The sequence below is a fragment of the Ostrea edulis genome, chromosome 4 (genome assembly GCF_947568905.1).
Source record: "Ostrea edulis chromosome 4, xbOstEdul1.1, whole genome shotgun sequence".
NCBI classification, from domain to species: Eukaryota; Metazoa; Mollusca; class Bivalvia; order Ostreida; family Ostreidae; genus Ostrea; species Ostrea edulis.
Window position 1 is genome coordinate 51,419,351 of NC_079167.1, and position 21,885 is coordinate 51,441,235.

At 34.8% G+C, this 21,885-nt stretch overlaps 1 protein-coding gene across 3 annotated transcripts; it reads right to left on the minus strand.

Moving 5' to 3' along the window:
• Positions 1-9,779: 9,779 nt before the first annotated feature.
• On the minus strand, positions 9,780-21,751 carry LOC125671545 (uncharacterized). 3 transcript variants are annotated; one of them, XM_048907329.2, is made up of 4 exons: positions 21,624-21,751; positions 18,196-18,300; positions 13,264-13,731; positions 9,780-12,197 (listed from the first exon to the last, which is right to left on the minus strand). In XM_048907329.2, the coding sequence occupies exons 2-4, from the start codon at positions 18,281-18,283 to the stop codon at positions 11,509-11,511; spliced, it is 1,245 nt and encodes a 414-aa protein (XP_048763286.2). In that variant the 5' UTR covers positions 18,284-18,300; positions 21,624-21,751; the 3' UTR covers positions 9,780-11,508. The 3 variants fall into 3 exon arrangements, with proteins under 3 accessions (XP_048763286.2, XP_048763287.2, XP_056018872.1); XM_048907330.2 differs by lacking the exon at positions 18,196-18,300; XM_056162897.1 differs by lacking the exons at positions 18,196-18,300; positions 21,624-21,751 and adding an exon at positions 15,663-17,433.
• Between the last annotated feature and the right edge of the window lie 134 nt (positions 21,752-21,885).

A 21,885-nucleotide genomic window follows, 5' to 3' on the forward strand; every position in this document is an offset into this window, starting at 1 on the left:
TTTTGAATTTCCATGTTTTTCCTTCATATCTTATTCAGTTTTCGACTGGTACTTGCTGCAGTTGTTTGATTCTCTGTGGAAGCAGCCCAAGTTCCATTCACTTTTTAGACTTCTTTTTTTGAAAGTTTCAATTGGTCATGTGTATTCAAGATGACTTACTCTCTATCAAGTTTCCTATAAACTCATGGATTGTCCCAGAATTTCACTGTGGTGGTCTTCAATGATTTGTCAATAGTTGTGAAATATCTTTTTTGATATTCAAATATGCCCTTTTTAATGTTTCAAATGTTGTTGATCAGGTTCAAGTCCAGACGCCCAGCTAAAAAAATAATACATTTATTGACTGAGGTTGAGGACCAAAATGTTGCCTAAGGCTATAAGCAACATTTTGGTCTGAGGGTTGAACTTTGGGACTAGGGGTACTTAAATTTAAATTTCAGGACTTCTGCACCCCCAAGGCCTTCGGGGTTGAGCAAAAACTGCCAAATATGGACCAATTTTCAAAAGATTTCTTCTTTACAACTGCACATTTATGATTTCCGGGGTAGAGGTTCTGACTCCAGGGCAGGGCCAAACTTGGCATATAGTTTTTATGTGTAAAACATTTATGCTATTGATACTTAATTGAAACTAATGCCTCGTTCACATGGATGCGCATTAAATTTTACTTCGCATTAAATTTGACGCGAGGTAAAATAATGCGCATTAAATTAATTCAAATTAAATAGCGTTCACATGGCGGTAATATTTAATGCGAAGTAAACTAATGCGCATCAAATTCGTATGCATCTCTAAATTAAAGGGTGCGGGTAATGAATTAAGGATAGACTATATTATTGAAAATTATTTTCATAGATATTTTAATGAATATTGGGTAGATACAGAATTCATCGTTCAAAACACTAGGCCTATATATATACTGTACATGTTTATAATGTACATGTAACTGATCTACACACATGGAGTTTTGTCGTGTTTATTTATATGTTCCCAAGAAATTACTTGTTATATCCTCCGACAACCAGCATTCATTCTAGACAATACATGCTTCGAATTCTTCATGAGACCAGTTTTAAAATACCTCGGAATGTCTCTTTCACCATTCCGCTGACTACTGTTGTGACACAATTTTTAGTTACTAATATGTAGTACAAGTCTACTATGACGTCATATATTATTAAAAAATTAACATTAATATATACAGCTGACCACGGGTGTGATGCATGTGACCCAAATTTGTCATTACGCATGCATGTACATTTAATGCGAATTAGCTTCACTTTGCGTTCCCACGGAGCTAATGCGAAGTAAATTTGATTCGCATTAAATCACGATAGTAAATTTTAATTCAAAGTAAACTAATGCACATTAAAAACACAGTTCAGATTTAATTCGCATCAACTTACGTTTAATGCGATTCAAATTCTTCGTGTAAACAATGCATAAGTAGATAAGTCAGAAATTAATGAGCGCTGGTTTTCTGAAGAACAAACTTCTTGCAAATAATTACAAGTTAAGATAAATACCAGCAAATATGACAGTCCAACTGGTCCATTAGAAACTAATGTTGGACTGAGCAGTCCAACGTCAAATTTTCAGTGGACTGGGCAGTCCAAACAATGGATTCGCTAGAGGAGTTATTCGTAAGAGTATTTATAACAATAACATTTTCTGGTGTACAACTGTTAAATGGTGGACTCTGTGTTTTGGATCATTATACTGCTCCAGCATCCAATCATTTGAAAACCGGGCTGTTAAGGCAAGAGGTGTTCATCAAGAATCTCGATATCAGTGCAGTGTTGACTTGTAAGATTTTGTTCAGATACACAAAGGAATAGCACCCATCTTTGATATTTCTCCCCACTGATATGCCTCCCCACTGATATTTCTCCCCACTAATATTCCTCCCCACATATGGAATTTCAGTCTAAATACTTTGGAAGCTGGTACAGTGGTCTATTATGTAATCCTTGGTTCAGACTTTTACACAGTAATGATGAAGCCAAACTGAAATATTTACATTTCCAATGGTTTTGCCTATGATATCTCTACAAATTGTAATGATAGCCATTTCCTCATGAATGTGTACAGGAAGGGAGAAAAATGCAATGGACCAGACTGGGATTCAAACCTGGGCACCCTGAATCTCTAGTAAGCTCCCCCCCCCCCCAAAGTACCAACTGAGCTATCCTGCAGCCACTAACAATCAAACCCATCTGACCACTACATTCCTCCATCCTTAAATTGTCTTTGCGCTGGAAGATACACAACATAGATTTTTTTTGCCCATGGCAGGATTTTCATCTTTAAGTCCAGGGGTGGTCAATGGCACCAAATGTTACAGGAATGGAGAACATGCAATGAACCAGACTGCATGTACTCAAGTTCAGGTCCCCTGAATCTCTAGTCAGGTGCTCTACCAACTGAGCCATCTGGCCACTGGCAATCTAACCTGTTAGACTACTACAAATGCATTGCAGTTGTGAACAATGCATATACATAAATCTCGATAAATATACTCAGAAGTACATCTATTTTAAATGCTGGGAATTTTGACAGAAATGAAAGTAGATTGTAAATATTGAAAATTTAATTTTTAGCTCATCTGAGCTGAAAGCTCAAGTGAGCTTTTCTGATCGCCCACTGTCTGCCGTCCACCCGTCTGTCTGTAAACTTTTCACATTTTCAACTTCTCCAGAACCACTGGGCCAATTTCAACCAAATTTGGCAAAAAGCATAATTGGGTGAAGGCTTTCAAGTTTTTTTAAATGAAGGGCCATGTCCCTTTCAATGGGGAGATAATAACAAAAATAGGGCGAGTCATTTAAAACTCAAGAACCACTGGGCCAGAAGAGCTGAAATTTACATGAAAGCTTCCTGACAAAGTGCAGATTCAAGTTTGTTAAAAACCATGACCCCCAAGGGGTAGGTTGGGGCCAAAATAGGGGACCAAAGTTTTACTTACAAATATATAGGGGAAATCTTTAAAAATCTTCTTCTCAAGAACCACTGGGCCAGAAAAGTTTACATTTACACGAAAACTTCCTGACAGTGCAGATTCAAGTTTGTAAAAGTCATGGCCCCCAGAAGTGTGATGGCGTCACAATAGGGGTCAAAATTTTACATGCAAATATATTATAGGGAAAATCTTTAAATGGGCCAAGGTGACTCAGGTAAGCGATGTGGCCCATGGACCTCTTGTTGAAAATTTAAGCTAGAGTATAATAAACTGCAACTTTTCATTCCAGCATACTTTTCAAGAAATAATGAAATTTATTTTGGAACTGTATGGAGCGCCAAATTAACATAAACTCAAATAATTGAAGATATCTTTAATTTTTTGAAGATGTCATCAATTTAAATATTGCACGCAATAATTGAATGGAAGCTTGCATCAATTCAATTAATGCTCTCATTAACTGAATTAATGCACGCATCAATTCAATTATTGCTCTCATCAAATGAATTAATGCATGCATCAATTCAATTTATGCATGCATTAATTCATTCGATGAGAGCAATAATTGATATGATGTGTGCATTAATTCAATTGAGAGCAATGATGGATTTGATGTGCGCATCAAATAATTACTGCTCTCATCAATTCAATTGATGCGTGCATCACTGTAGTGGAATTATTGCTTGCAAAATGTAATTTGGAGATCTCTTCAATTTAATTGAAGATATCTTTAATTGTTTACAATGCATTGTATAAGGAATTAATGCATTCTTTTAAAGAGAGCAACAGTTCAATTATAGAGATCACTAAATCAATTGTGGATTGAAGACATCTCTAATCATACAGTTGCTCTCTCTAAAAGAATTATTGCAAGCATCATGCACTTGAATTCATTTGAAAGAACAATTCAATAAAAGAGAGCAATAATTCAATTATTGCGAGCATTATTTGAATATTGATCCGCGCATTAATTGAATTGAATCTCTCTTCAATTAAATTGTAGCGTTCATCAATTCAATTGTTGATATCATAAACTCATTTGAAGAGAGCAACAATTCAATTATGACAATCATCAATTCAGCCGAATAATCAATGCCATCATCAATCAATGCACACAATAATTCAGAATTGAAGGTATCATTAATTATTTTTTCCAGAAATCCAAGCCTGCTCACTAGGAAAACTGAGACTAATTAAAATTAGTCTCTCTGTATAGTGATTTCTGTAAGAATGTCCTTCTCTTTCTTCTACTTTAAGCCGTGCAGTTCATTTCTAACTGTTTCATTACAAATATTCACACTTCCCCTTTTGATTAATTTAATTAGTCTCATGCAGTTTTCCTAGTGAGCAGGCTTGGATTTCTGGAAAAAATCTCAAACTTAAGTTTGATTTATCTTTTATTTGAGCAGTCAAAATTTGAGTAAAATCTCAGACTTAAGTCTAAGTTTCGTTTCTTTCGAGAAATCTAGGCCAGATATCCAAGCCTCCTTTAATCTTCTCCGTTAATTCCTGTATTCAATTTATCTCCCTTTATCAATATTTTGTACTACCCAATACATAGTATAATACTAAATATTTCAGGTATATCACCAGGTTTTACAAAACCTAGATTAACACATCTAAATTAAGCTTTTAGAGCTGCTTTTTCAAAACATTAGCAGATGACAGGAAGTATAAACAAAGTAAAAGTGAGGTAATTCATGAAATCTTGTAAATGTCAGCAGGAGGGAGGAGTTATTGTCCTTTGATGGAAATTAAACGTTAAATTATATACAAGGAATATATGTCGGTTCCAGATGACAATTAAAGCTTAATTGTAACAATTGTATCTTACACAAACTTAATTGTTTGATTCAAGAACATTGCAGGATCCAGCAAATGTTCTACCAAGCCCCATGCTTTACATCTCACAAAAATATCAACTGCTGTGAAGGAGAAACTTCAGATGTATTGTCCCACAACATATGTGAGATGTGGTGTAAATGAAATGTAAATTCTCAAAAATTCAAATGAACCTTTTATATTCAATACTTTTTCCTTAGAATCAGGGTAGAGTAAAAAAATAAAATCCAGCTACTCAAACTTTCATCTATAGCGCTTTCGCCCTGCGGCCTCGTCAGTAGATTTTTAAACACCATTATGACGCCATCCTTGTGACGTTATGTGGGCAACGTTAAACATCATACAGTCATGATTGTGAAGTCAGAACATTATACAATGTTAATATAAGGCACTTTTATAAATACAGAAATATTTTGAACAGTTAGTCAGTCTATAAGTTTGAAGTGCCTCTAAAATCTTGTACATATTAAAGGAGACATTCTGTGTACAAAATGTACATGTTAAATAACATGAAATGAAAATATTAACAGTTTAGTTTATATAAAATTCAAATACCATAATCCCTGATATAGTTATTATTACAACATCTAATTTATTAACAATCAAATGATTTAATATGAAGGGGAGACCACTACAACTGTTCCTCCTAGGTTAATGTATTATATATAGAATTAAAAAAAAAAAATTTTTTTTTATGAATAATCCTGATTGACAGTTTTAACTCTATTCATATTGATGGCTGACATTCTTTTCTGCGATTTTGATTTTCCAACCTGTCTGTTTTCCCGCGACTACTTCATATTGCTTTTCCGCGACTACTTCATATCGCTTTTCTGAGACTACTTCATATTGCTTTTCTGAGACTACTTCTTATTGCTTTTCTGCGACTACTTCATATTGCTTTTCCGCGACTACTTCATATTGCTTTTCCGCAACTACTTCATATTGCTTTTCCGCGACTACTTCATATCGCTTTTCTGCGACTACTTCATATTGCTTTTCTGAGACTACTTCTTATTGCTTTTCTGCGACTACTTCATATTGCTTTTCCGCGACTACTTCATATTGCTTTTCCGCGACTACTTCATATTGCTTTTCCGCGACTACTTCATATTGCTTTTCTGCGACTACTTCATATTGCTTTTCCGCGACTACTTCATATTGCTTTTCTGCGACTACTTCATATTGCTTTTCCGCGACTACTTCATATTGCTTTTCCGCGATTGTTTTTTACTATAAGTTATTGTTATCTCCTCCTTACCATGATTTTTAAATGGTCACGTTTGGCGCTTACCATATGCATCAAAAGGTTGCAGAAATTTACCTGTATTTCCCCCCATAGAGTTTTACTCAGTGAGTAGTAACTTACACTATGATAAAAATGGAATGCGTTATCAGATTTAAATTTGGACCTCGCACCGAGATGTGAATGCGTGCATGTTTTTTCTGTGGATCTTTTAGTATCTTTGTTTTATCCAGTGCTAATAATCTTAAATCAATGTTATCCAGTGTTTTACAAGACTTATCCTGCTTAAAATCCTACTTCCACCTCCCCATGGTAAGCAGATGTTTAAATAAGTTGCGGAAAAGCAAAAAATATAATCACGGAAAAATAACATGACTATAGTTGTGGAAAACAAAGATAGTTTTCACGGAAAAGTAGAGTTGAATTGCAGAAAAGTAAAACTGTGATATTGATTGCTTTGTCTCCCGGACAGAGGAGTGAGGTCTGTTATTTGTGTCTTGTCTACAAAGGACCAGGCCACCTGTTCTATGTTTATCAGTTCACAGACTTCAAGTGGAAATTTAACAAGTTGATATTATAATATTCAAGGAAATGAAGCAAACATTGTGCACATAATGAATTGGAAGACGAAGAACACATTTTCATTAAATGTAACAAAGTTCAAAATTCTAGAATTTTTATTAATAGCTTTTAAGTTAATACTGTACTTCAGATCCAGACCCTATTGAATACCATGTGGTATCCATTCATAATCTTCCGCAAATTAATCCTCAAGATGATAGTCTCCAGCTCTGACTCAGTCTATCTAATAAACAAAATGTTTTTCTGATATAAAATTGTGAAGATGTTGAATTTCTTCATGATCTAGGCAGATTCCTTCATGAAATCATGTCCAAGTAGAGATGCTTTTCATTTGATCTTATAGATATTATTAGTTATTTCATTGACAAACCCAATATTGTTTTATTTTGTCAAAGACACACTACAACAGACTATTGATTTCTTACAAATCTGTCATGATTTGCAGCAGCATCCTCCATAAACAATTGTAGTATTTGATGAAAACGCTAAGATTTAAAGTATGTGTTGTTGTATTCTCATTCCTAATACATGTATACATACTATCAACCAAATTTTCATTGGATTTATTGTATTGATAAATCTAATTATGTGATATCTATGGCAAGCCCTTTTAATATTTATTCGAAAAATGAGATATCTCTTTAGATTAAAGAGATATTTCTTATTTTAAAGAGATATCTCTACAAAATGAGAGATATCTCTATTTTAAGAGATATCTTTTTAAAAAAGATACATCTCTTTCACTTAGAGAGATATCTCTTTTACTCTTAGAGATATCTCTTACACTTAGAGAGATGTCTCTTTCACTTTGAGAGATATCTCTTTCACTTTGAGAGTTATCTTTTTCACTTTGACATCTCTCATACTTTAAGCGATATCTCTTTCAATTAGGGAGATATCTCTTTCAATTAGGGAGATATCTCTTCTACTCTGACAGATATCTCTTTTATTTGAGAGATATCTCCTTCACTTAAAGAGATATCTCTCTAACAATTCCTAGAGATATACCTCTCAAAGATATCTCTTTAATAATTGAAAAAGAGATGTCTCTCAAAGAGAAAGAGATATCTCTTTCCAATATTTTTTATTAGTTTGAGTACTTGGGGAATTCTTCCTAAACCGGAAGCCCGCCAAAGCAAATCTTAGCATGATGGTTGCAATCCCGGGGGAAGGTTTTGCGTTTACTATATACCAGTAACAAAAAACAAAAGACAACAAATTGATAAAATATGTGAGCTAGACTGGATTTAACCTCTCGGTAACTTAATAATGTTACCCCAACCACCTCTTTAACCTTTTCCGCCATTTTTATACTATAAGTATTTTGATTGGTTAAACAAGATGTGTTTGTGAAACACAAATGCCCCTGATAATGGCCAATTCCAAAGTCACAAGGACAAATATCTTGGTACCAGTAGAAAGATCTTGTCAAAAGAAATGCTCATGTGCAATATGAAAGTTCTGATATTTACCATTTAGAAGCTATGGCCAAACTTTTTTGAAAGTAGGTCAGATGCCAAGGTCAAAAGGTTTAGTACCTAGAGAAAGGTCTTGTCACAAGGAATACTCATGTGAAAGATTAAAGCTCTATCACTCATTGTTTCAAAAAGTAGGTCAAACTCTAAGATCAAGGTCACAGGGTCAAAAATGTTGATACCCACGGAAAGGTCTTGTCACAAGGAAAACTTATGTGAACTATCAAAGCTCTAGCACTTACTGTTCAAAAGTTATAAGCAAGGTTAAAGTTTCAGACAGAATGACAGACAGGAAAAACAATTTAAAGAGATATCTCTTTAAGTTAAAGAGATATATATCTCCTTAAGTTAAAGAGATATCTCTTTTTGAAAATTTAAAGAGATATGCTCTAATTTAAAGAGAACTTAAACTCTTTTTACATTGATAGAGAGATATCTATTTATGCCAGAGAGATATATCTTTCTCTTTGAGAGATATCTCTCTAGCTTTAAGAGATATCTCTCAAAGAAAAAGAGATATCTCTCTAGTGTAAAGAGATATCTTTTTTGTTTAAAGAGATATCTCTTTTGGTTAAAGAGATATCTCCCTAACGTAAAGATATCTCTAACTTTCAGAGATATCTCTACGACCAATAGGGATATCTCTCTAGTGTAAAGATTTAAAGAGATATCTTATTTTATGAATAAATAGTAAAAGGGCTTGCCATAGATATCATTTACTAAAACTTATTGTTTGTATCACAATGTAGGAGAATTATTCCCTCTACAAATTATGAGCCCAGCTGCAGAAATCTTCATGGTTTGAGAATTTCAAGCTTTTCCATCATCATATATAACACTCTGAGGTATTGTGAAAAGCTAACATTTATAAGGAAGAGTTATTGCTACACAAAACGTCTTGTGTGCTAATATATAAGCCTGGTTTTTGCTATATGAGAAGAGATGAAAGGATTGGATTGTGTTGTGACAGTTGGGGACACGTTATTGATAAGGGATTTTCCCCATCAAACATTTTATGTCAATCTGCAACATGCTACACAGACATTTGACTACACTGATATAAACCAGCTGCAACATAGCCAACACCTATGTCTCTACATACACATATGTACATGTATATGACTCATGGAGGACGAATAGACCCATGCAGTCTTAAGGTATCACACTGGTAATTATTTTCGCAATACATTTCACAATTGAGGATAAAAAATCATTAGAAATCAGTTTGCTGAATTGATGATAAATAACGCAGTCAGAAATATTCTCTGTTACCTGTCTCTTGTCTACACTGGAAAAACATCACCCTACATAGCGTTTTCTGAACATTTAATTTACTGCAAAAATGACTACCCTCAAATCAACATGTTTTTCACATGTGTGTAAACAGCCAGAGTGCACCTCAGGAAAAAGCCTCAGCTACCAATATCAAATAGTTCCTTTGTATACAATTGATTATTTCTACAAATTACACAAAATTTCCTAATCAGGGGTAAAAAATTAAGAGAAAAGAATAAGGGGAAATGAGAAAAATTGTGCATGAAAAATTAAATATTAATGCAACTACAATGGTGACAAAGCTAATTTACATTTGACAATATTACCAGTGTGGTACCTTAAACGGATGTATCAAAAAATGAGGTCAAATGTTCTCTACACATACTAAAAAACAAAATTGTTCTCATGGCAACCAAATATCTTTATTACGGGTAAAATGTTTCCCTTAGAGAACATTTTTTAAACAATAACCTTTCCCTTTGTTTACACTAATTATTAAAATGAAATAAAAATATACATAAACATGTTGAATAAGTTCATTTTAAGACATTCATTAGAGTTAGTAATGAAATGAATATAAAAATACTTGTAATACATTAAAAAAAAATTCATACAAACAGCAAAATTTGGTATCTTCAGGAAAAACTACAGAATATGCAGTTATGTCAAATGCACATCTCATAAATAAAAAAAATCTTTAAACAAAAGCCCAATTGCTCACCTGAGCAGTTGCATTTTCTCACGTAAGTCAAAAACCAAATATGGCCTCACCCTTGCCACATGGATCATGATGTGAATCTACAATACTTACGGAGGCATGCATATCTTATTCAAAATTATACCCTAATAGTTTTTAAGTACAAAATTTTCAATGAATTTCCCTCAGTTTTGTAACATGTAGTGGTCACCCAGCCAAATGCTGATCATGCTCACCGTTGTTTAACTTGCATGATCAAGAGAGAGACTCTACCACATCACTAGAAAAGCTAGCTCACTAGCAAGGCAGTATAAGTTCCCTATATACTGTCTGCTACACTTTCTCCCACTCGGGGAAGTTTCGCCCTGAAGCTTAGCGCGAGTCCTCTCTGAGTATTTGGCACCTGGTCAGCAATGCCATCTGCCATTCCTGACGACAACCACCATCGTCCCCAGACGAAACCATGCCCATACCAAGAACTCCGAAGAGACTATACATAAAGCTAGCTCACTAGCAAGACAGTAGAAGTTCCCTCTTAAACTGTCCGCTACAGTATGTTCCTATATGCATATAAAATGTTGAACCTCTACTGTGGCCCTCCTTGAGCCCAGGGGTCATGTTGTAAACAAATATGAATCTCTACTACATGAGGATGCTTGTATATATATCAACTAAAATGTGCATGCTGTTCTTGGTGGAAAAGATTTGAGAAGAATTTTCTTATGTACTCCTATATAAAATTTTAAATCCTCTTAATCAAGTTCCCAGGGTTCACGGTGAGAACAAACTTTAAACTAAAGTATATGAGGATAATTTGCATATTAATTGGAAATATTATACCCTTATGGTTCTGAAAAGAAGGTTTTTTTAGCATAGAAATTATCTTTATTCTTTTCTTACTTTTATAAAACTTTGAACTCTTACAGTGACCTTAACCCCAGTTACGGGGATTATGGTTTGAATGATATTGAATTTTATAATGAAGCTCCTATGCAAGTTGTAGCTTTCTTGGTGCAGTGGTTTCTGAGAAAAAAAATTTAAACAATATTAACCTTATTTTTACTATTTTGTAATCATCTCCCTTTGAAAAGGGGCATGGTTCTTCTCTTAAAAAACTACAATCTTGATGCTTTAGTTGTGCCAAGTTTGGTTGAAATTGGCAATGTGCTCTTGAGAAGAGGTTGAAAATGTGAAATTTATTTACAGACGACAGATGGATGACTGACCAAATTTCAATCAGAAAAGCTCAGGTGAACTACATATTAGTCAAAGCAAAAGAACTGAACATTAACAGATCATAAGAGTTACATTTATCTGATTTTCAAGAGAGGAAGGAACAATACTGAATATTTGATAAGTTAATATCAACATTTTATGCAGATCTTTTGTGCATGGAATCTCAATAAATAAACACAAAAATGGTACACATGTATCAATTTTTTTGATCAAATGAGATAACAGTGTCATTGGAATGTGATTGATGATGTCTTTCATGAATTTCTTCTGATATGGACTGTAAATTAGAATGAGATGTCAATTTCACACCATTAGCAACTGAGGATTGCTGTGTCTTGAGTTTGTGAAAATCTTCTGCAGTTGAGAGACTGGTTATCTTTTTCATTACATTTGATCCTGTACCAGATCTTTGGCCCTCGGCATACTTCTCATAAATGTACCACACACCTCCTGACAAGTTCATTGATATACCGATATAGGTGGGCAAGTTGTGGCTAATGCCCCCAAAAGTAAATAATCCAAACAAAGTCTGCACCATAGCCTTAAGTCCTCCAACAACGCTTGTAGTCAATGCAGAGGTTAAACTTGTACACAGAAATAATGTGTAATTTAGGAGACAACCCATGCTCACAGCAAAGATGAAAATCACAAAAAAGGATATAGGTTGTTCGGGACTGTATTTAGTGACCATAAATACTTCACCATTAAGAAACATGTACATGGTTAGAAATGGTAGTGTGTTGACACTGTTCAGCTGAAGAGTTTCCACAGTACTAATGTCTTTCTCACAGTATCTCTGAACAAGCAGAAGATAAAGAGATTGAGAAAGGTTACTCAATCCTCCACACACATACGCCAGCCAGTTAAATTTCAGATCTCCATAACCTGTGTAGAAATGAACAGGACAATGAAAGAAGTATCAATCGTATGATATATATCATTGTATTGATGATTTCATAATACAAACTGACAAGTGCATGTTTTTGTGGAAATTAATTGACCACATCACAGATAAGAATGCATACACAATGAATAATTTTACTTTATTTTTGTCTTTTTGCAAATAAGTAATAAAATTTGTAATCATCTGACCTTGTATTGTAAGATATAGTGAGGGTATATGATTTTATTGTTACAGAAGTGTACTATAATAACTTATTCAAAGACTGGGATCACATCTCTTTGAAAGGCACAGTTCATCAGATCAAATTTGACATGGATGATCAGCACCCGTCAACTGAACTCTTGGATCAAGTTACTGTAGTAATAATATACACATTTGATAAATTTTCTGCAGGTACATACTACTAGACTTGCCAATGAGAAAATTCAGAATATTTTCCCAGGAGACTGGATTTCATTCCATGCAATTTTTTCCAGGAGGCACAATCTCTACGGGAGACTAACAATTTAGTATTCTTACAATAATTTGGAGTGCATAAAATAAGCAAATATATTCATTTTCTCTCAAGTTTTGGGTGTGTGTGTGTGTGTAAGACCCTTGATCCCACCTCCATCCCTTCTATATGCACACCTAAGATAGCCCCCCCCCCCCCCCCCCCCCAAAAAAAACCCCTTAAATTCTATGCAATACATGGTACAGAATCCTAACCTTTAACACACTGATTGAGGCATACACAACTTCATGTATAGACTAAGTTTGCTTTATGTTAGACCCTCTCTTTTTCTCCCTCATAATTCTATCGGTAACAAAACAATCTATTCAAAAGCTCAAAAAGAACACTAATAGTTTGGAGTGTAGAATAAAAAAATTTCTGCCCTAATCTGTAGACCTCTGACTGTGCTCACTATAAAACAGATTATGTATGTACTCACCTGCCATAACATAGTATGTAAGAGAATGAATGAAGCCACCACATAACTGGTGTTGTCTGATAATATGTACTCCCCTGAATTTGTAAGTTCAAGTATTGACATCGAGTGTACTCACCTGCAATAATGCAACCCATAGTCAGAACACAGACTGACAAAATTGTTGCTTTGGTCGGAACAGGTTTTTTCAATACGGCTACAGCTAAGAACATAGTTACAAGGGGTACACATCTTTTGAGAACACCATACATGGCAATGTTCATGTGACTGAGGGCACTCAATCCTAAAACGGAGTTAATTCCATAAAACAAGGCAGGCAATGCAAACGATTTCCCACGCTGCAAGGTGTATCTGGGCATTTCAATGAGACTCATGAATGATAAAACCTCCAAGAGTGTAATGGTAAACAGCATCTGAGTCACCATGATGAAGACTGGGTAATCAAATTCAAAGGATGTCATCAATGTTTTGTTTATAAATGCCATGGAAACAGAACAGGTTCCATACATGATGGCAGCAACAGTTCCCCGGAAGCCTGATTCTGTGAGACACTCATTGAGGTAACTGATCAAGCTTGTCATCACAACTTAAAAAGAAAACAAACAGTATATTAAAATGATTTATGTTGCTAACATATGGTTTTACTATTCACCAGACAACAGTATTGACTGTTTCACTATAAACTATAAATGATTATACATCTGGACCAGTGTAACTCTGGATATAAAAACTTATATATTAATGAATTAATTTAGTAAATATGGTTTATTTAGTTTTTGAGATGGAAATGCTTTATGTGCTATATTTGCTGGGACAGTCAATGCTGGTTATTTGGGCAAATATTGCACTTACATTTTTCATGTTGGGAATGATCACATGGATGGATATTAAAATATAATCACTGGTATTAAAGAAATAAGAGGCCCATAGGCTACATCACTCACCTGAGTCACTTTGGCCCATATCTAAAGATTTTCCCTACATATTCACATTTAAAACTTTGATCCCTATTGCGGTCCCAACTTACCCTCGGGGCCATGATTTTTAAAAACTTGAATCTACACTATGTCAGGAAGCTTTCATGTAAATGTAAACTTCTTTGGCCCAATGGTTCTTGAGAAGAAGATTCTTTAAAAGTTTTTCCCTATTTATTAGTTATGTAAAACTTTGATCCCCTATTGTGGCCCCATCCTAACCCTAGGGGACATGATTTTCACAAACTTGAATCTGCACTATGTCAAAAAGCTTTCATGTCAATTAGTACTTTCCTAGCCCAGTGGTTCTTGAGAAGAAGATATTTAAATGACCCCACCCTATTTTTGCATTTTAGTGATTATCTCCCCTTTGAATCTTTGGTCCTTCCTTTGAACAAACTTGAATAACCTTCACCCAAGGATGATTTGTACCAAGTTTGGTTGAAATTGGCCCCGTGGTTCTGGAAAAGAAGTTGGGAAGTATGAAAAGTTTACAGACAGAATGACAGACGACGGACCAAGGGTGATCAGAAAAGCTCAGGTGAGCTAAAAACAAAACAATTGTAAAGTGTTGTTGACTGTCTTTTCAGAGAGGAACAGAGAAGTACCAGTATGAAAGTGAGATGGTGGCAGGGAAGAAGAATAAATGGGGTGTAGCTTACTACAAACAGAAGTATCCAGAGCGGGAACTGAATGACGATGTGGTATGCAACACTACCCAACATGAATTAGCCCTACTCCACAATAGATACACACATCATGGAAAGGAATAGCAAATATGCATATATATACCATCTCTTTGAAGTCTGACACCGCAAAGAGCTTACATGAACTTAGTATATGGAGATGACCTTCACCCAGTTGCACAAACATGAACCGACTGTTGTTCATGTGTCATGAACTTATACATTTTTATAACTTTAACTGGAAGTTAACTAACTTAACTTGGAATTCAATCATATTGGAATCACCATGTCCGTCTGTCTGTCGACATGATCTTGTCCGGGCATGTTCCAAGAAACAAGAGCATGGATTTTTCTGAAAACTTGAACACTCATTACTCACCATAGGTGCACCTGGTATTTTCATGATTGAATTTTTTTTTCCAAGTTACAGGTTTTTTTCTATTTATGGACATAGTCATTTTTTTAAACTAAAAAGAGCATACCTTAAAAATTCTTGTCAGAGGCTTTATATTTTATGCAACACACATCTGCATGATATAGTTGGACAAATTGGTTGTTCCCAATTTACTGAATATACAGATGCAAATTGTATAACTGTATAATGGTACTTTAAATTACTGACATTTAAAGTTATTACGTTCTAAAATCTAATTCAGTATTCATTACTGCATAAACTATTCATATTATAAACGGTTTATTTGAATCATTATTATAAATATACAATTACATTAATTGGCAAAAGTCCTAGATATACTGAGAAGCAATACATGCATAATACAATCAGACAGATCTGTTTCATAAACAGTGATATGCAAAATTTTCTAGATAAATTAGTCTATTAATGAATGAGACATCACCAGCTGTAGATGATATGCCACTTTGCCTTATGCATGGCACTCAGGGCTGTAGCTGTGATGTTCTTATTGAACCAACATCTGCCTTGGCACAGGACTCATCCAAAAGACCCAGTGCACGGAAATTGTTGACTTTGACACGATCTGTTAGGTCTGTGAATTTTAATGAAAGTGTGTAAATCAGAGTGAATTGCTGTGTTTGTGATTTGACTTAACATGCAGGGAGTAAAGAGAACTGTTCTAAAGTTTGATTTTGTATTCATCAGACAACATTTTTTCTGTGTGTATTTAAGGGAATCTGAAGTTACAGATTGAATAGACTGTATAGTTATACACCTTCATTTTTTTTTCATATATAAAATGAATACAATTTAGAACCAACATTTTAACTGTTAAATCATCTCTCAAACTCGTACGAACTGTTGACCAGGCAATAGTCTGCTTCATTTCTATTCATGGCTACACAAGTCACATGATTCTTGATCTGCTGCTTTGTTTACGTAATGGCGAGATTCACTGATTTGACAGATGATGAAATACAGAATTTATTAAATGTGATGAAGAACAGAAACATGAAAAAAATTGTAATTATTGATTATTAATTAGGATATTGGGTATGTTTTCTTTTAAACTAGTGGATATGTTGATACATTTTTGCAATTACTCTGAATTGTTAACAGTTCAAGTCAACAAACCATGTGCATCTAATAACAAGTGGCCCATGGGCCACATTGCTCACCTGAGTTACCTTGGCCCAACATATTAAAAGATTTTCCTTCTATATTTGTATGTAAAACTTTGATCCCTATTGTGTCCCCAACTTACACACAGGGGCCATGATTTTTGCAAACTTGAATCTGCACTATGTCAGGAAGCTTTCATGTAAATGTAAAATTCTTTGGTCCAATGGTTTTTGATGAGAAGATTTTTAAAGATTTTCCCTAAATATTTGTACGTAAAATTTTGATCCCTTATTGTGGCCCAATCCTTCCCTGGAAAAGGGGGGGGGGGGGCATAATTTTAACAAACTTGAATCTGCACTATATTGGGAAGCTTTCATATAAATGTAAACCTTTCTGGCCCAGTGATTTTTTCAGAAGAAGATTCTTAAAGAATTTCCCTCTATATTTGTATGTAAAACTTGGATCCCCTATTGTGGCCCCACCCTCTCCCTGGGGGCTATGATTTTAAGAAACTTGAATATGTACTATGTGAGGAAGCTTACATGTAAATGTAAACTTTTCTGGCTCAGTGGTTCTTGAGAAGAAGATTTTCAAAGATTTTACCTATATATTCACATGTAAAACTTTGATCCTCTATTGTGGCCCCAACCTACCCCCAGGGGTCATGGTTTTAACATACTTGAATCTGCACTATGTCAAGAAGTTTTCATGTAAACTTTAGCTCTTTTGGTCCAGTGGTTCTTGAAAAGATTTTTTAATGATCTCACCCTATTTTTGCAATTTTGTGATTATCTCCCCTTTCAAAGGGGTCTGACCCTTCATCTAACAAACTTGAATCCCCTTCACCCAAGGATGTTGTGTGCCAAGTTTGGTTGAAATTGGCCTAGTGATTCTGGAGAAGCAGATCTTAAAAAAATTTCAGTGTATTTTTGCTATTTCATTATTTTCTCCCCTGGGAGAAAAGCATTGCCCTTCAATTGAACAAACTTGAATCCCCTTGCCCAAAGGGTCCTTTTTGCCAAGTTTGGCGCAGTGGTTCTGGAGAAGAAGTCGAAAATGTGAAAGTTTACAAACAGACGGACGACAGACAATGGGTGATCAGAAAGCTCACTTGAGCCTTCGTCTCAGGTGTTCTAAAGACTTAAAAATGAAGGTCTATAACAAAACAGTTACAGACTCTGTCCTCAGACAGCACCTGTTTTGTTTGACCCTCGAGTGGATCTGTTCGAGGGTCAAATAAAACAGCTGTTAATTGTCCTCAGATGCAGTCAATATAAACTGTATAAAATTTGGTTTTTCATATAGCTCAGTTGTGATATCTTCTTTTATAAATTGTTTCAATGTGTTGTTTATTGGACACAGAATGTTGAGGATTTCATTGAATCCAAGTTAACTTACACGTTTATGCTGTGTTGTATAAGACTCTCTTTTAGACTTAGGCTTGTTTGAGCTTTTTGCAGATATGTATATCAAGTTTTCTGGGAAAATATTGGGACAGACCATGTGCATTATTCCAATTTTAGAAGATGCATACATTACCTGTAAAGAGCTACATGGTGATAAACTGCCTTCTTGGTATGGTTCAGATAAGATGAGAAATCTAGTTCTTCACGTTAATCTAAAAATTGGTTGTTTGTTCTGTTTTATGTCTCATCGAGAATTTTTCCACTCAAATTGAGACGTCACCACTCACCAGACCTATACATAGCACTTAAGACCATAGCAGTGAGGGTTCTTTAACGTGCCAACACCAGCTGCTACGACATGGTACCTCCGTTTCTAAGGTCATATCAGAAAGACCCGTGATTCTCATTTCTAAATGCCAAGCGTTTGGCAAAGGAGCAATCACTAACCGTGTTTACGTCTTTGGTTTGACGCAGCCATCGCAGAAGCGGGACTTGAACTCATGAACTTCTGGTTTTGAAGCAAACACTCTACCATTGAGCTACCAAAATTGGCTTAGAAAGATATGCAATGAAATTTTTTTAAAACACTAAAATAATGAAAGACATGAAAACAATCAAATGAATTTTCGAAACAACCTGTCCCTTCGCCTGTACAAACGAAAAAGAGTGAAGATAACAATCTTATAAATCCTATGAAAAATACAAATGAAGAGAATGGCAAATACGGAACCCTGGACACACCAGGGATGGGATCAGGTGCCTAGGAGGAGTAATCATCCCCTGATGACCAGTCACAGTCACCATAAGCCCGAGAAGTCATACATAAAATTATATTTAGCACTGCCTCTGAACATCATTAAGTGAGAGAATCTGAAGAAATAAAATAAAGGTACATGTACGAATTGAAAACTCAAGGGCGAAACAAATGTATATGCACATGTGTGTGTGTGTGGTATACATGTACATGATATTTATGTGAACTACATATTTTTTCTTAACTGTCCATACATCAACATCTCAGATTTTATGGATAATGCTTGCTTCTCTGTAGCATATTTGATAGTCCTGTGATCTGGACATGAGAATCATACAAATGATAATTGCTTCTAAAGCCCTGTCCCTTGGTGTCCCATGCATCTAGCTGTCATAACTACTGAGTATCTCTGCATTTCCAGTCTTCATGGAAACTCACTGGCCCTATAATTGATGCTAGTAAAAATTGGTCTGGGCTAATAAAAATTGTCTCAAAAGTAGCCCAACAGGCTAGTAAAAAACTACGATAATAAACAGTTCTTATCGAAATAGCAATAAACTATGCTTGAGTTTACTCTTCCTTTGTTTACCTTTTCACAATGATGTTTACTGATTATAGACACTTAACATGCAAGTTTAAAAGCATTCTAACAAGTGCGAATATATCATTGACCTTCAAAATGAATGCTTTTGATGTCTTGAAACAAAATGCTGTGAAGCTGAAAAGTGGTAATGAAAATGTGGAGAAACTTAAACATGACAAAATAAGCATATTAAAAAGTATGAAGAGAAGTGGGAAAGAGTGTTTCAAGAGATGTGGTGCCAAGGGAGGCCTTGACTTTTATACAATTGCAACATTTTCTAACAGTGTCATTGCTACATGTCAGAGGTAAATTTTTAGGATAATCACTGCCATTGAAAGTTTTGATGATTTTTATTTATCCCATGGTGCGATTTTCAGTAGATATAATATAGATTTTTCCCATTACAGAAATGAGATGTACCTGAAAGGTACCCGGAAGGTACCCCCAAATATGGGAACTTACAAAGATTACATAAAATTGTACCCAAAAGGTACCCAAAACATTGAAACTTAAAAAATGATAAGAAAAAAACGTACCTGAAATGTATCCAAGAAGTACCCGAAATGTACCCCCAAAATGGGAACTTGATAACATAAAATTATACCTGGAAGGTACCCCAAAAATTGAAACTTAGAAAGTTGGAAATTAAAAAGTACCCCAAAAGTACCCGGCTGCATCTCTAAAAAAAAAATTTAAAGTGTGGTTCCATATAGGGTATACTTTCGGGTACCTTTTAGGTACATTCCGGTCAACCACATCTGATTTCCTCTTGGCCCGGGTTTTAAAAATCAACGATAAATAAAATAAAAGGCATTTAAATTGTCAACCAATGCATTGAGTATTAAATTCAACTCTCTAGAATTGAAAAAAAAAAAAGAGTTTTCCAGCAGCAGGTGCATAGTTCACAGAAAATAAGCAACAATGTGTGTTTTGGTCTCGCTACCCATTTTCCCAATCAGATTTTATACAATCATTGCATTCTTTATAAATTTATACTGAGCAAAGCTCGGACGAGCAAGGCTCTAAACGTAACATGTATGTAAAAGAAAAAAATTGAGAAAATCAGCAAATGAATAGATATAATCTCTACATACGTTCATTGAAAATTTCGTGATCCATATGGGCGCTGCCATATTGCTTTGTTCATTAGTTGCTTCTACAGTTATTCGTGTTTTAATTTTGAATGCCAAAAATACAAGGCTGACGTGTAATTTGTAATTCAAACACTCAGTTTGTTAAAAATGAATGATATGATTATTATTGTTACAGTTTTTAACCAATCATCATATAGAAAAACAGTAATGCGACTAAATAGATGAACGAGTTCATGAGTTTCTTTAAATGAAAATATACGATATATTTACGCTTACCTTTTCACCACTTTGAATTTGTTAGTAAATCTTTGTTCAGATTTAACTTCTTTTAAATTGCAAACGGGATGTATTGTTGTCAATTATAATTGTTTGATTTGAAAGACGAAGAAAAAAGTCGAGGCTACATGTGACGTCACAATGCACTGTTTACGTCGGCTGGTGCTATATTCCCCGCGTTAAAGTATATAGGTGGATCCTTTAATTATCCTCATAATTTCATAAGTAATAGCGAGCGCAGTGAGCCAGCGCTCTGCGCTGGCTTGTACTGCGAGCTCTAATGACTAGAGCGCGGGAATTAATCCGAGCTAAATCTCAACCTCTAACAAGAATTTTTTTTGGACGCCAATCCCAGAAGTCCCTTGTACAAAATGGCGGATGGTTCGATTCGTAATATAATAATAATAAAAAATCTTTGAAGTATTACAAACCTTTCTTATTTGAAAGGAAAGGATGACAATCATATTCTTCCCCCTTTCTTTTTCTTTTTAAAATATTGTCTAAAGAAATGTAAACAGTCACGTCACAACTACCAGGCTACGTCACAACACGCTCGTTACATTTCCCGCTAAACTGGTTCCTAGATTGGTGAGAAGAGCAAGACAGTAATCCTACGTATTGACAGTGAACCAGATCAGTTTTCCTTGTTTTCAACATAGATTTTTTGAAAATGTATTCAGATATGCTGCGCTCGCCCCAACGGTCACACCGTAATCATATTACTTATTTTAAAATGAATTATAATTTACCGTACTTAACAGAATTATGATTATCACTTGGGACACGCCAATGACCATTTCATGCTTCACTCGGTCCAACAGTCACACCGTATATATATCAGGTATTAATATTATGTGCTAAATTTTGTGCCGATGACTAAATGTATCGCTAAGAATATATTCTGTAAGTTTCAAAACAAACAATGATATCTCAACGAAGAAAACTAAAGAAACTGGATTACAAAGATGACCCGGCCCGGTTTTTAATACTCATTTTACCACCTCCATTAAGAGGAAATTCGAACTACATCTAAAACCGCTGTAAGTTAACTACCAACTATTTTCCTGACAAACTTTATTCATAATTCCAAACATATGTGTTAAGTACAACACATCTAAAGTAAATAAAAAGTAAAAGTTCAAATAATTCTTTTCCACAACGATCTTACCTTTTTAATACAGGTCCGCTTTGGGGTTGACGACGTAGACGTAACAATATGGTCGGGATTGGGATACAACTAGTGTAAACTAAACTAATCATATTCTTTGAATAATTTGTAATCATCAACCTTGTAAAACAGTATCTTATTTACAGATTTTTAAGATATGATATTCTTCACTTAAGGAGAAGGATGAATTTTGTATGAAGGGTGAGGGATAAGAATTCGGGATCGACATCCTCCGAAATACTAAGTGAAGTGAAAGTTAGTC